The following is a 14,947-nucleotide window of genomic DNA, read 5'->3' on the forward strand; positions in this document are numbered from 1 at the left end:
CTACTAATGCCATGTATAGGGTCAGTGTTTCTCTAACCAAATATGTTTGAAAATTTCTATGATAATGATAGTTTTTCAGTGAAAAACTATATATATCATTATTATAGAAGTATTTCAAATTTAACTATGAACAACGCTAAAGGTAAAACATTTACACACCTTACACCTACATGTATATCTCACTCGTTGTTGGTAAATTCTATACACGCACTAACTAGTATGCATGCTGATTTTCATATTCACACATTCATTAAAAATCTACGAACATTTCTTACCTGGCTTAATGCAGGAGGCTGGAAGCGTTCCTAACCTTCGGCTTTATCGGCGTTGTGTCTTCTTCTTCTTCGGGCTCAGTCAATTTAATGACAGTCTCGCCTTCGCCGCCCAGGTTATTATAAATGCAATATCCACACAAAGCACTTTATCAGAACAACGCCCACAATTAGAGGTAGAAAATCAGCCTAAAGGCTGCTTTCCACCTACGCGTTTTTTATACGCACGTACACGTACGAAAAATTTTAAATGCTTTCAAATTTTTATTATTTAACATCTAGGTCAATTAATGCATACTAAAATGCGCAGAAAACTAAATTCCTTCGATTTATTCACTTAGTTTTTTCAAAGGTAACATGTATAAGCATTTAGACTTTTACGTGCGTGTACGTGCGTATGAAAAACGCGTAAGTGGAAATCCACCCTAAAAACCAGACTTAATCAGAGTGTGACAGTGACATGTTACAGATATTCACGCGGGACAGGACGGGTATCAAAACAACAAATCGTCTTTTAGTAACCATGGACTTTTAACGGGTTCAATAACAACTAAAATTACTATAAATGCCATATTCATATATAATGCATATATAGTTCAGATCTTCGGTCGTTTATTAGGAAGAAATTAAACCGTTACACCTACACTACACATTAAACCTACGCGCTATTACACCTACATAATAGCTTTTATAATTATCATCTTCTTAATGACGCAAAAGAGGTTCAGAGCAAAGGAAGTTTAAATCTATATACATATTATGTATATAAATCTATGTTATGTATATATTTTCTCAATGTTCTGAGAAAAAGCCAGCCAATTAAAAACAGTTTGAAACAAATTAAGGTGTAGTTGAACATAATGCATGCAGCAAAGAATGAAGATTAACCATATATATATATATATATATATATATATATATATATATATATATATATATATATATATTTATATATTATATATATATTATATATATACACCCATTTGCAAAAACGTTGGCCGCAGATAGATAGATAGATACTCGAAATCTAATTAGAATTGCATATGTTGTGTAATATGATTGAAATCCCATGCAAATCTAGTCATATGCATTTCTAATTAGACTTCGAGTATCTATCTATCTATCTATCTGCGGCCAACGTTTTTGCAAATGGGTGTATATATATATATATATATATATATATATATATATTATATAAAGATGTAGATTTAACTTCCTTTGCTCTGAGCCTCTTTTGCGTCATTAAGAAGATGATAATTATATAAGCTATTATGTAGGTGTAATAGCGCAAAATATTTAAAAACAAGAAAACATTCTCCGTGTTTCTATACAGTTATAGAAACACGCGTGGGAGTTTGGGAGAACGAGAAAGAATCAGTGGAAGTTCTCCCAAACTCCCACAAGTGTTTCTATAACTGTATAGAAACACAGGAAAAAATGTTTTCTATTTCTTTTATAAAATAACTCAATAAAAAGATTTTGTACAAATATTATAATTCGATTGAATTACAAATTCTCATTACATCGCTTCGCTTGTCAAGTTGGGCGGGAAAATTCCCGTGTTTCTATACAGTTATAGAAACACGCTTCCCGACCAATCAGCACGCGCGTACTATAAATGTTATATTATAAATATATATATATATATATATATATATATATATATATATATATATATATATATATATATATATATATATACACAAAGATGAAAGCACAAGTTACTTCATCGAAATTTATTTATCATCAGGCGAATATTAACAAAGCACAGCGTAGTCGAATCTATACATAAGATGCGTGGTGTAAAGGTTCAAATCATAATAAGTGCCAAAAGCGCTAATATTTGCATAATAATAAGATTTGCTAAGATTTGATGAGTGTAGCAAGCTTCGTACTTGCCATACGAAACAAGCTGGTTGCGAAATAATTTCGATGTAGTAACTTGTGTTTTCATTTTTGTTTTATGTCGCTCTGCCTAATACGCATTGAGCGACTCTATCCATAAGATTTTGTACGCAATATTTTCTGTCATAACGATTATCATTATTAACTTTTTGATAAATTTTATCAAAGTATACGATTTACCTAATCCGAAACGTAAATAAGCATGACTCGAATCGAAAAGTGGTTGTTTGTAAAATAACATCAAACCTGTGGCAGGTCATTGTGCATGTCTGCATGAAATGTCTACATGCACGGTCAACACGCGGAACTCGGAAGTTATGAAAATGCTTAATATCGTCCGGCGATTTTCTAACATTACTTACAGTTTATATGCACTCTTCTGTCTACAGACTTGTCTAATTGATGGTTGTTCCAAATGTTTTTTCAAAGTTTGGGCTTTAAAATCGACCAACTGAATGTTCGATGTTTATCAGATTATTCAGATAGCTGTACGACAGTGTCAGTAAAGCTGGTATTTTTTTGCGAATATATGAAACTTCCGTTTAATAAGTATGTTGGTGCGATTTGTAGAACAATATTATCTTTTATTAAAGGTTCTTTTACCATCAAACTTAGTTTGATCATAGTTATGTTTGATCCTGCACCTCAAACCTCCTTTAACTTCATTCATGTCAATTGCATGATAGCTATATAGCAAACCTTTATTGAATATTGATCGATTCTCGGAAATTTCTATAGTCATGCCATAAGATGTGTATCAAAATTATTGTGGTCGATTGAGAATTTTGATATTTTCTTTTAACACTATAAACAGATTTTCATATTGTATACGTAAATTGGCAAAGTATTACGGCTGTTTTCCATTGGCACTGTTGCGTTCTTTTGCACGTACGTACACGCTGGTAAAAGCCTAAAACTTTCAAAGTTGACACACCAGATCATCATCAGAATTCAACCCTATGCGTCATTTGAATTCTATCGTTAATTTCATATGTATACTTTAAGTTATGCAAAAAACGCGGCAGTGAAAAACAGCCCTTACACGCCTATAAAAACGCTCAGGTTGATGCAAGTTGATATGAACAGGATGGAGCAATGTTGTGCTGCCCACATTGTTCAGAGTTGTTATCAACATTGAACAATATTGTTGAAACTGAATCGGGCGTGACAATATTGTTCAATATTGATAACAACTCTGAACAATGTGGGCAGCACAACATTGCTCCATCCTGTTTATATCAACTTACATCAACCTGAGCGTTTTCACGCGTGTAGTATGCCTATGACGTCAAAGAGTCTAGAAAGGAAATTATTGCGGCTATTATAAGCCTAAAGGTATGTAAGTACATATATATATAGTTGCTTGCTAAATTCTTCCGTTTAACTGATATCGTGTTGAAACGAATTGCATAAACATACATGCAGTTTGGAATCAGTTTTGTGACTGGTAAGTACTTTATCTTAGCATTTATATAACGAGAACTTACTTCATTACCGTTCTTACCGTTCGTGCACCGTATATTAATCTACGACGCTGGCGTGAAGCAATATACTGTCTGGCTTTCAAGCATCTCACAACAGGAATAAAAATTATAGACTCCATTAAACAAAGTCAGAGCCGTTTGTAGCTAACAATTAAACAAATATAAAAATGCGACAGGTTATCAAAATCAATGTGACGCAATTGTTTTTAATATATTGCACTTCGACAAAAGGTTTATTACTAAATTCTTGCATCAAAAATTTGTTTAGATAAACACACACTTGCAAGTTCTTTTGGATTAATAGTAGTTACTAGAATTACAAATTGTCTATGAAATGCTGCCAATGAATATACGTAGTGCCTTTATAATAATTCCCCCCAGTACTAGTCATCTTTTGGGTATAGTCTTCAGGATAGTAATGGCAATATTGCGTATAAAAAAACTTGATCTTGTTTATATTATTATGTTAAACATACACGGCAATATTACGTCGTGTGTTTTTTCGTGAGAATCATTTTCCAGAGCAGGCATTAACATAAGGATTTTTCACAAGGACACATTTCAGAGGAAATTATCGCTTGGAAAATAAATATGTGCATGAGACGCAGGTTTGAGTACTGTCGTTATACATGCATGCCTGGTCAGTTTTATTTAAGAGCAAAGCTTGATTCTCAATCAGGAGGGACGCGCGACCAAAAATTTATACGTTTCCAGGGATCGACTTGTGCTTGTCCAGTATGTGATTAAACATTTTTTTAAACTTTCAGCTTAAATAATTTGCGATGGGGAACAGTTGTTTGCCTCAATCTAGGTTTCGTTGTTGGATAGCAGGATACACAGCCTCTGAGCAGGTTGGCCCTCCTAAAGATATTAAGAACTTCAATGACAAAGATATACGCGAGGCATATATATAAGGAGGCGAACAAATTCGTTGATGATCACCCGGAAAACGGCTTTTGTACTCTTGGTCCTGACGGTTACTTGAAGTGCTGGGAGTTGGGGAAAGGCCGCAAAGCGAAGTTCAAAGCGATATCTGAAAACGTTTTATTGTGCTTTTACAACGAAATACTCAGCTTAGACGGTAAAACGAAAGATGAAATTAAGAAGAGGGGCCAGGGCAATTTGGCTTATTTTTACTACTAAATAATATCATACATCTTAAATTTTTCATTATATCCGCAAGGTGTATATAAAGGTTTTTTAGTTTATTTAGAAGTTAACATATTGCTATATAATTTCAATGCCTGATAAATACGGGCTGAGCACACGGGGGCGCAAACGTACACATTCGAATCAAATCTCATGTAGTATAGCAAATTATTTTAATATGTTTACCTTCATTGAACATTCAAAAAAATGAAATAATACTGCTCATTAATTAGCCTTTCTCACGATGAGGAACATGCCGCCATTTTTGGGGTACTTTTTTTCAAAACCGTCAGACCTCGTAAGGGCGACTGTCTTTAATTTTAGGCTAAATTTATTCTTCAAATGGTCTGTTAATTCTAAACAATTGCTTTTCATGTTAAATCATAATTTTTAAACCTATTTCAGAAAATTGAAAGTACCCCCAAAACGTCATCGTGAGAAAGGCTAATTTCACACGCAATAGGCTATTGATAGCCTGCACTTCTCTTGTATATTATCTATATATTTATTTAAAGCACGTTTAGAGGAACTATTTACATACCCCATGAATGAACGAAAAGTAAATGAAAAAAGGTTGAATATGCACATTTAAAAGAGCGCTTATGAGCGACTATAGCAGACTGCAAGCAACTGTTGACATTCAGCTGTGGAAAATATCGTCTCAAAGGCATGGTCTGGGACAGCTGCGCTGCATATACTAACTTGACTGAAAAACTTTAAAATTACTAAATAGGGCAGCTTGATAAATAATTTCATAACCATAAGAGGTACGATCCGACGATGTAATTAAAGACCTCATGCATAATGACGTATCAAGCCGTGCAGAGAATTCTGGTTTTACTAGTCACGGCGGTCAAATTACTTCAAAATTTCCCGCCGTGCCTACTAAGACCAGAATTCCCTGCAGGTATCACGGCTTGTTACGTCACTATGCATAAGGTCTATTGGCGGTCTTTTGGGTGATCCCCTACAGAAATGATTGCGATTTATCGTGTTTTTTTAGAAAACTGAAGATATTTACATAGCAGCGGCAAGGGGGGCGAAGCAAATATGCAATTCATTTTAAAATTGCATTCCGATATCTCAAGTAAAAGTATCGAAATTACTACGATACACGACGATACGAAGTTCATCAAACGATGTTTTGCAAACATTTTGCGCCGCTGCAGTGCCCTTTCACCAAAATCTGCCCTCCCACCCCTCTGTCGTTGCATCGTTCTGGGGTCCATGTGACAAGCTAAAAACAATACTTGGCGGAAGTCTCTAACGTTTCAATTTAAAAATAACCATAGACACGAATTGCGAAGTTACAATACAAACTATTTCATGAAAACTATTACTCTGCTCCTAGCCTGTATTACACGTAAATCATCGACCTGTGTTCTTGAACTATACTGTAGATCTGGGCCTGGGGCCAGTTATTCAAAGGCAAAGCCAGGTTAGCACTAACCCTGGGTTCAGTTTTAATCCAGTGTTTTAGTTTATGAATTATGTGCTTCTGAGCCACTGTTTGCCAGTTTTAAACTTTAGAAATTATGACTTAATTCTAACGGTCCAGAACCGGCTTTTGAACAATCGGCCCCTGGTGATGTAAATGGCGTAATATTTGGAAGACGAAACTCGCGCCTTGTGTTTTCTAGTGTAGCTAAAAATAATCGCAGCGGTCTATAGTGACAGTAATATAACATCTCTAGTATTTGCACCTACCAATTTTCCTAAGTCGTTCAATTTCAAATTCTCCATGATGTATTTGGTTGGTTTTGGATCGGATATTCAAGGAGGCCATCGTGGACTGGCTCCATATAAATTCGGGTCGTTCATTCTCAATGCTTCCAGCTTTTTCCTCAATCTCGTGTTTGAGTGAAGGAGTACGTCGTCGCTTCCACCAGAAAGAGTGGAGAACGCCTGTTTTGTGAGTCAAATGAGTGTATGAGTTGTGAGTCAATGAGTTATGAGTCTGTATGAACTTTATTTGCATTTGTCTGGTTAGAAGTATTCTTCAATAATAATCCAGTATTAATACAATAGTACTTCAAGGGTTCATATGTTCAAGGTAGGACAATGCAGTCACTGCAGTAAGTCCGTCCGAACTTGTATATCAGTTAATAAATTGAACGTTAGTGAAGACCTGCTTATCCCATGCATCACTTTTTATTTTGATCTCCGAATTTCATAATGCCATAAATGCCCTCCTAAATAACTACTTAATAAGTACCATATAGAACATGAACGCGGCCGTGTTGTATCAGTAGATACAAACCCGAGCCGAAGGCGAGTGTTTTTATCTCTGATACAACACGGACGCGAATGTTGTATAGTACTTATCAAACGAATAGAAATATCTAACCTTGTTTAAGAGTTATTTTGGCGATAATGTAAAATGTAGCCGAGAAATTCGAAGGTAAATTTTAGGCAAATCAGGCGAAATCTTTATCCGCAGTTACAAAACTGTGGTTACGAAAATGCAGCAAAATTTTTGACTCATAACTCATTGACTCATTTCAACATTAATCTCGAAAGAGTGAAACTTCAGAAAATTGTTGTGTTTGTCACAACGAGGTTTGCCTTCAGCAGAATCCGGTGCATTAGCCATGGCCCATGCTGTTTTAGCCTGTTTCTCAAACGCTATCGACAAAACGTGCTCCATAGCAACTATACTAAAGATAACTAATACGACGCCGAGGAAAGGTTTTTAAATGCAAACACCCCTCGGCATCTGCTATTTTATTAACTCATGAAAATTTATGTCAATGCTGTTATAGAATTTATAACAATTGCCTTGATACGTTTTCATGCAATAAATCGGTCCATGCATGAAAGCTCAAAATTTGCCGTTTAACTTCAAACTTATAAGACTTATCTTTCTCGTGTTCTTTCAGAATATCTCAGGCGAGATTTGTCAAACAAAAACAAATGAACCCCTTCTATTTTCTTAAATACTTTACTTAAACCTTTTTCTACCTTATGACTATGTTTGGCTTGATTTGGCTTCGCACTGAGTTACCTATCGCAATCTTGTATCGATTCTGTCGTCATATTTAACGGAGGAGACGGGTGTTACGGTATTACTGCCTTCGAACATGTTGCCAGTGGTGGATTTAGCTAGGTAATATAAGTTTCACAGGAAATTTGACGCACACCCCCCAAAAAAATTGTCTTCTTCTAAAAAACATAGTTTGCATGATTACTATTTTAGAGCTAGAAGCCCATAAAGTTTATAAATTCCACTAATCTACTAAAAGTGATCCGACAAAAAGTGCAATATGCTTGAATACTGAATTCTTGGTTCTTCGTTCAACCAACTTCCAAATTTGCCAAAGTAACGTTAACATCGCGGTGTATCTTGCGAAAAAGCCATGGGGAGAGTTGAATTTGCCCTTGTAAATCGGCCATTTCGAGATTCGAATATCTAATGTGGCGTCAATTTGCTAACTGAGAAGGTACTGGAAGGTACAGAAGCGCGCATTCTATGACTATATCGATTATTTCTGCTTTTATCTCAACATAATTTGAGAAAAAAAAAACAGTGCACGTAATTTCTTGGGTCAAAATTGAAATTGTATGATACTGATGATACTTAGCTAAGTACCTCAAAACAAAACCAAGTCATTTTAATAATAATAACAGTATACACGCGCGATCGCTACGAGAACGAAAACATTTCTGGACTCCTATGGTTACACAATAATGTACACGTAACCTACCAATTACGTGAATCACATTTTCCTGACGAAGGCCATTGAGTCGAAACTTCGAGAAGTGTTTTTTAAAGGCAGTTGTTATGCTACATTTGACGGACTGAAGCCGATCATCACGAGTAAATCGAATTTAACGTGTTTAATGATACTTTTTAAATCTGATGTAATTCATGTAAAATTAAATCTAATGTAATTAATCATGTAAAATCAATTAAAGGATTCGGGTGCAAAAAACTTCAATTTCTGATGGAGTGAATGGGCAGCTGCCCGCCAAGAGAGCTCGGGTTTCTGGGGCTCCAGGTTCATATCCTGGGGGAGGTTGATATGTGCCACCAAGACTACTGTATGAACCCTGGGTTGTGTTGGCGTTAGGGCAGATTACCAGATCATCACCACGACCACCAAAGACTGGTCCAAACTTATATTCACAGTAGATTGCTTTTCCATTTCGACCGTCTTTCATCAGGCACTTGAAGGGGCTCATATTCGCCTTATTTTTTAAGGAAAACAGAAATGACGACTTGGAACGTTTATACTCATACTTTTTAAAATCTAAAAAAACAGATATTTACATTTTAGGAAATCTTAGAAATATCAGAAATATTAGAAATATCAGAAATTCTTTGTAATCGAAATAATATTAATAATAACATTTAAATAATAACATTTTGAGAAAATAGAGAAATAGAGTCTATAAGTAAGAAAGAATTACAAAAATCCAGTCTTGATCCACAAGTTGTGTTTCAATTCAACTTGTCCACACTTGTCTTAAGAATCGGAGATCTATAGTAGTTCCGAAAGGATCTTGCGCACCAGTGATCTCAGACAAAGGGAATGCCACATTCTTACGAAAAGTGTGAACCAGGCTTTAAAGCCAGTTTTCCACTAGGAGGAATTTTTCGATCGAAAGAAATTTTTTCGCTCGATTTTCCTTTCAATTGTGACCGGTGCACGTGAAGGGAATTCGCTACGGTCGAATTTTCACAACTGAAAAGAAAATCGGGCGAAAATTTTCGTTCGATCGAAAAATTCCGCCTAGTGGAAAACTGGTTAAAGCCTCAGTGACCCGATTTTCTTTTTCCGTTAATCCGTTACGGTCGAATTCCCACAATTGAAAAGAATATCAGACGAAAAATTTCGTTCGGTCAAAAACCTAGTGGAAAACTGCCATTAGGTGTATTAATGCATATTCGCCTTCGACACGGGTAGTGTCGCAGCTCCTCGCAAGAATGATTTTCATTGGCTGAACTTTACAATACATTTCTGTTTCAACCAATAGCATAGCTTCGTTAGAAAGCATAGAAAAGCAATATCCAATTAGACGAAAGCTTCCGAGCCCTGCCTAATCCATTGACTCACGTTGAGCATGCACATTGCAGAATCATGGCAAGAATTCATAAGATAGTGCAAATTATACCTGATGTTACTTTCCAACTTTGATCAGTAAAACCACCAAAGACGTTGGTTTCACACTTCACCAAGATCACTGTAGGTCCAACATCGTCACATTTTTCATGAAAATCTTTTCCTTCCCAACCGTCACGTGAAGCTCGATAACAAAGATGCCAACCAAACTTCTTATCTTCCATCCACTTTACAAGTTGCTTCGCTTGTTCAATTTTACCCTCCAAGATGATTGATTTTTCACATACGATTTCAACAGGTTCAACTGAAATCATACAGATAGTTTGACCCAAGGTGGTCCACTTTATTGAAAATTACTACTTATCTTGTTTAAAAAGTTTAAAGAGACACAATCTTAAAGAGACAGAATCTCTCTAATCGATTCAAATTTTTTTCTGTAAGAAATATAAAAAGAACGCGAGAGTTTAACGAAAAGTTTTGTTAATTAGGTTTATACCCAGAGTAAACAAAAGTGATCGATCGGCTAATTCTATTCTTTCATTGTTCTACGAATTGAACTATAATTTATGAATATATTCAAAATCTTTATTAGGGCCATTTATACCAGCGAAAATAAACCGCGGCCTAAAAAAGTCTCGAACAGTGCGTTTATACGGGATATTGTTAAAATTATATTATATAATTGGTCGCAAACACTCGTATAAACGACTCATATTCGCTATCGCAAGTCCTTGCCGCCGAGACAGTTTTTGCATTGCAAATTGAAAGGAACGGCAGGAAGGTTGATGCTGGACAGTGGTGTGACACCGAAGTTCAATGTAAGATTTGCTCGTGAAGCCATTTATACGAGAACGTCGTGCGACTCAAATTAGGTGCGGCTTATTTTGGACGAGCTCTGAAGCCTCGGCTAATTTGGGTTGTGGCCTGTTTTAGGGGCGAGCAAATGGAGCGTTTCTGCGACTGTTCGCGACTTATTTAGCCTTTTTTATGTCACGGCTTATTTCTACTCGTATAAATGGCTACATTGTTGCTTTTGGATCGTATATATACAACTCATTTTTACTCAGATTACCTTTCTTAGCAGTATAGGAAGGATAACTGCGGGCTTTAAAACGAAACTCTTCTATATCTGAAATTAATCGCAACAGTGCAATCATAATATAATATTTGCAATTATAATATTTATTACAACTCTAATATATACACAATACACCTACCAATTTTTCCTATGTGGTTTAACTTCAAATTCTCCATGATGTCTTTGGTCGGTTTTGGATAATATTCAAGGAGGCCATCGTGGATTGGCTCCATACATTCTGGTCGTTCATTCTCAATGCTCCCAGCTTTTTCCTCAATTTCGTGTTTGAGAGCAAGGAGTACCTCGTCGCTTCCGCCGGAGAGAATATTGCTGGTAAAATCCAACGAACTTTTTGCTTTTTCGAAATAAGCTTTCACGTTGGTTTGTTGTTTCAACAGGAGCTCGTTGGCTTCTCTGTATTTCATCTCAACTTGGTCAAGCAAGGATGTCGTTTCTTTCTCGAGTTTCTTGGTAAACGCATTCAGGATATTTTGTTGTTGCTGCTTAATGGCGTCTCTTGCTTTTGTAGCATTTTTCATCAGGGTCTCCATTGCCTTTTCAATCTTACGATTACTCTCGGCTGCATCGTTTTTTTCCTTCTGAAATATACTGGAAGATGCGTTTAACGCTTCTTTGTGCTGTACAACAACGTCTGTCAAAGGGAACCACGCATGTTCAGGCCGAGTGTGATTAAGATCCATGCAGTAACGACAAACAAGGATTTTGCATGTTTCACAATAAAACTTCAGAACTTTGTCATGTTTCTCACAACGAGGTTTACCTTTCGCCTTCGCTCGGTTTTCTGGTTTAGATAGTTCTTCCAACGTCAACACGACATGATCCTCGAAGTCTGGCCAGGTGTTGTGAGCTTGTAGACATTTCTGACACAGATATTTATCACACGACACGCATCTGATGGCTACAGGAGCGTTCGCTTTACACGACTGGCATTTTACATGATGGGCTTGTTGCTGTATGCTGAGCAATTCCAACAGGTTGTTAATAAAGTGGTTTGCTGGCATTTTCTCGCCAATATTTTCCCCTTCTTTGACTGAAAACTCCGTGCGGCATAATGGACATTCGAAGATTTCTGGTACTTTCTCTTTAGCTTCAACTGCCTTCTCGCGCTGAGCGGCAACATAATTCTCCAAGCAGTGTTTACAAAATGAATGATAGCATGACAATGTCCGCGGTTGAGTCAATGTCTCCATACAAACAGAACACTTTAAGAGTGTTTCCATTTGCTTTACAGGAACAGGATCTGGTGCAGTAGCCATACTGCGTTAGACTATTGACGAACACTTTCGTTTCCTCACCAGACAAACCGTGTTTATAAATTATCATGAAGTTATCTGATACGAGTAATAAAATACGACGCCTGTTTAACTAAAGAATGTCTTTGTGATGCAAACACCCTTAATATTTGCAATTTTATTGGCTAATCGATAAAATTTCACATCCTGCATGTTCTATTTTAATTCTAAGCATTTTAATTCCAGTTCCAAGGAAGTACTTTTTGTCTACTGAATAAAACCATAGTTATTGTTTAGTAAAATATTAAAATTATTAAAAAGAATATTTGTAATATCTTTATTATATGAACTACAATGACTGCCCGTGTAGCCAGGGCTTTATTAAATAGCCGGCAACAACTAAAAATTATGTGACAAAACGCCAAGAATCTTACGAACATGGAGAGTTGCCAGCTGATCTATGTAATGTTTCTGTATTTATTACTCCGGGAACGAGGCTGAAGAGTTGCACAAAATTGCTGCCTCGTAACTGTCAGTATAATACGTACAGTCACAGAGGAGATATGGACAGAGTCGACCACAGAGGAAAAATATGTATAGAGAGACCACTCTGTTTTTTCCCTGGTTCCACTCAGTGGTTGTTCCTTTGAATTCGCTGTCCCTCTGCTTACGTGACTCCACGCAGTCCACGAAAGTCAACGCATTGCTCCAGCAAGTATTTTCTCGTCGAATAGTGTAGAATTTTTTGTGCGTCGACTGTTCCGATTTTATGTGGAAACCAGTGAGCTCCACATATGGCAACAACCCTCCACATATATCTGGAGTAAGAACTTTAGGGTACAAAAACATGCTTGACCCCTCATAAAAAGACCCCAATTACACGAGAGAGCCCCTGCCATATAAATTGTGTTATAGCCTTGTGTTTCTCCTGCGGTTATAGGACGGCCGCGTTAGTTCGTTTACAATAATTATAGACCAAAGATGTTTGGCACGTTTAATAACTGGAGTTAGAAAGTTCAAATAGGACTAAGTTGCTCTGTTTAATTTTAGCTACTATAAACGTCAATGTAAATATTACCGCGTTAGTAGGCTTTAGTAATCCAACAGAATGCGTTTTATTACTGTCTTATGTCGTCGTCTTGTAGACATCTTAGTTGATGTTGGCATTTTATTATTATTACTATGTTATCATGCAGGATATTCACATATACTTCCAATGCATGTGCTCTCATGATAAAAGTATTTATTTAGTGGCCTAAACTGAATAATACCTAACAAACCTTCGCATGCCTCTCAGTGTCTATACCTATCTGAAATACTGCTTTACAAGTCAAAGACTAGAGCGCTATTTATCTTATCTATACCAAGCTAGCCCTTTATATCATAAAATTGCAAACAAACCTAGAGATAAAATATCGGCTCATTTCTAACGACATCACCAACCTACATTCGCCTGTCGGCCGCTGGTTGGTTGGTACATTAAGGTCAAAATTGCGCTTAAAGCTTTTAAAATAAGATATTTTGGCCTTAAGATACTATCGAAGTGAGGAAAAATTGAAACAATAGTAAAGTATAGCATAACAATTTTGAGCGATTTGTCAACAATACAATTTGTCTTTCAAACGTCATAAATCGCTGCGAATACTATTGTTTAGTAATACATTTAAGACCTGTAAGTATAATTTCTTACGCTGAATCGAATGGTGGTATTTTTGTCCTTCTTGGGTGCATAAAACCAGAGATACACGCAATCATCAGAGTTTGAGATTGAAATTAAAAAAAAGACTTTCCTCGAAAAAAGGAATTCAGCAAACGTACAACAAGATTAATAGTAAATTAGGAATAAATTCCAAGCATGTGCAAGGAATTTTTAATAGGCGATTAAGAAAACGTATTGATGCGAACAAACAAACTCACAGGCAGAACCAGACTCAGTGGTAGTTACTTTATGTGACCCCTATTATAATGTATCACATATTATAGTGTATCACATACCTTAGTCCTCCTCAGTCTCCCTCAGCCATCCTTAGCCCTCCTTAGACATCCTTAGCCCTCCTTTGGCCTCCTTACACCACCTTAGCCCTCCTTAGCCCTCCTTAGGCCTCCTTAGCCCTCCTTAGCCCTCCTTAGCCCACCTTAGACCTCCTTAGCCATCCTTAGCCCTCCTTAGACATCCTTAGCCCTCCTTTGGCCTCCTTACACCACCTTAGCACACCTTAGCACTCCTTAGCCCTCCTTAGCCCCCTTAGGCCTCCTTAGCCATCCTTAGCCCTCCTTAGACATCCTTAGCCCTCCTTAGCCCTCCTTTGGCCTCCTTACACCACCTTAGCACTCCTTAGCCCTCCTTAGGCCTCCTTAGCCCTCCTTAGGCCTCCTTAGCCCTCCTTAGCTCTTCTTAGGCCTCCTTAGCCCTCCTTAGCCCACCTTAGACCTCCTTAGCCCTCCTTAGCCCTCCTTAGACATCCTTAGCTCTCCTTAGCCCCGGCCCTTAGGCCTCCTTAGCCCCCTTAGCCCTAGGCCCTCCTTAGCCCTCCTTAGCCCACCCCCTCCTTAGACATCCTTAGCCCTCCTTTGGCCTCCTTACACCACCTTAGCACACCTTAGCACTCCTTAGCCCTCCTTAGCCCTCCTTAGGCCTCCTTAGCCCTCCTTAGCCCACCTTAGACCTCCTTAGCCATCCTTAGCCTTCCTTAGACATCCTTAGCCCTCCTTAGCCCTCCTTTGGCCCTTACACCACCTTAGC

General features: G+C 37.2%; 1 protein-coding gene across 2 annotated transcripts; it reads right to left on the reverse strand.

The window, feature by feature from the left end:
* Positions 1 to 7,765: 7,765 nt before the first annotated feature.
* On the reverse strand, positions 7,766 to 13,809 carry LOC114516790 (E3 ubiquitin-protein ligase TRIM33-like). Of its 2 annotated transcripts, XM_028536369.1 has the most exons (4): positions 11,091 to 13,809; positions 10,946 to 11,002; positions 9,926 to 10,177; positions 7,768 to 9,060 (listed from the first exon to the last, which is right to left on the reverse strand). In XM_028536369.1, exons 1-4 carry the CDS (start codon positions 12,226 to 12,228, stop codon positions 8,720 to 8,722), a joined length of 1,788 nt encoding a protein of 595 aa, XP_028392170.1. In that variant the 5' UTR covers positions 12,229 to 13,809; the 3' UTR covers positions 7,768 to 8,719. The 2 variants fall into 2 exon arrangements, with proteins under 2 accessions (XP_028392171.1, XP_028392170.1); XM_028536370.1 differs by lacking the exon at positions 10,946 to 11,002 and having other exon boundaries at positions 7,766 to 9,060.
* Between the last annotated feature and the right edge of the window lie 1,138 nt (positions 13,810 to 14,947).

Source organism: Dendronephthya gigantea, unplaced genomic scaffold, assembly GCF_004324835.1.
Source record: "Dendronephthya gigantea isolate DGI-Jeju-01 unplaced genomic scaffold, DenGig_1.0 000006F, whole genome shotgun sequence".
NCBI classification, from domain to species: domain Eukaryota; kingdom Metazoa; phylum Cnidaria; class Anthozoa; order Malacalcyonacea; family Nephtheidae; genus Dendronephthya; species Dendronephthya gigantea.

What these genes read in the sequence shown, in the direction of transcription:
- LOC114516790 (XM_028536369.1), bottom strand. Translation starts at nt 12,228, where the DNA reads ATGGCTACTGCACCAGATCCTGTTCCTGTAAAGCAAATGGAAACACTC. An exon ending in TTCCTATACTGCTAAGAAAG is followed by an intron (nt 10,178 to 10,945) that starts GTAATCTGAGTA and finishes GTATGATTTCAG; the next exon opens with TTGAACCTGTTGAAATCGTA. An exon ending in AAGTTGGAAAGTAACATCAG is followed by an intron (nt 9,061 to 9,925) that starts GTATAATTTGCA and finishes CTGTTTTTTTAG; the next exon opens with ATTTTAAAAAGTATGAGTAT.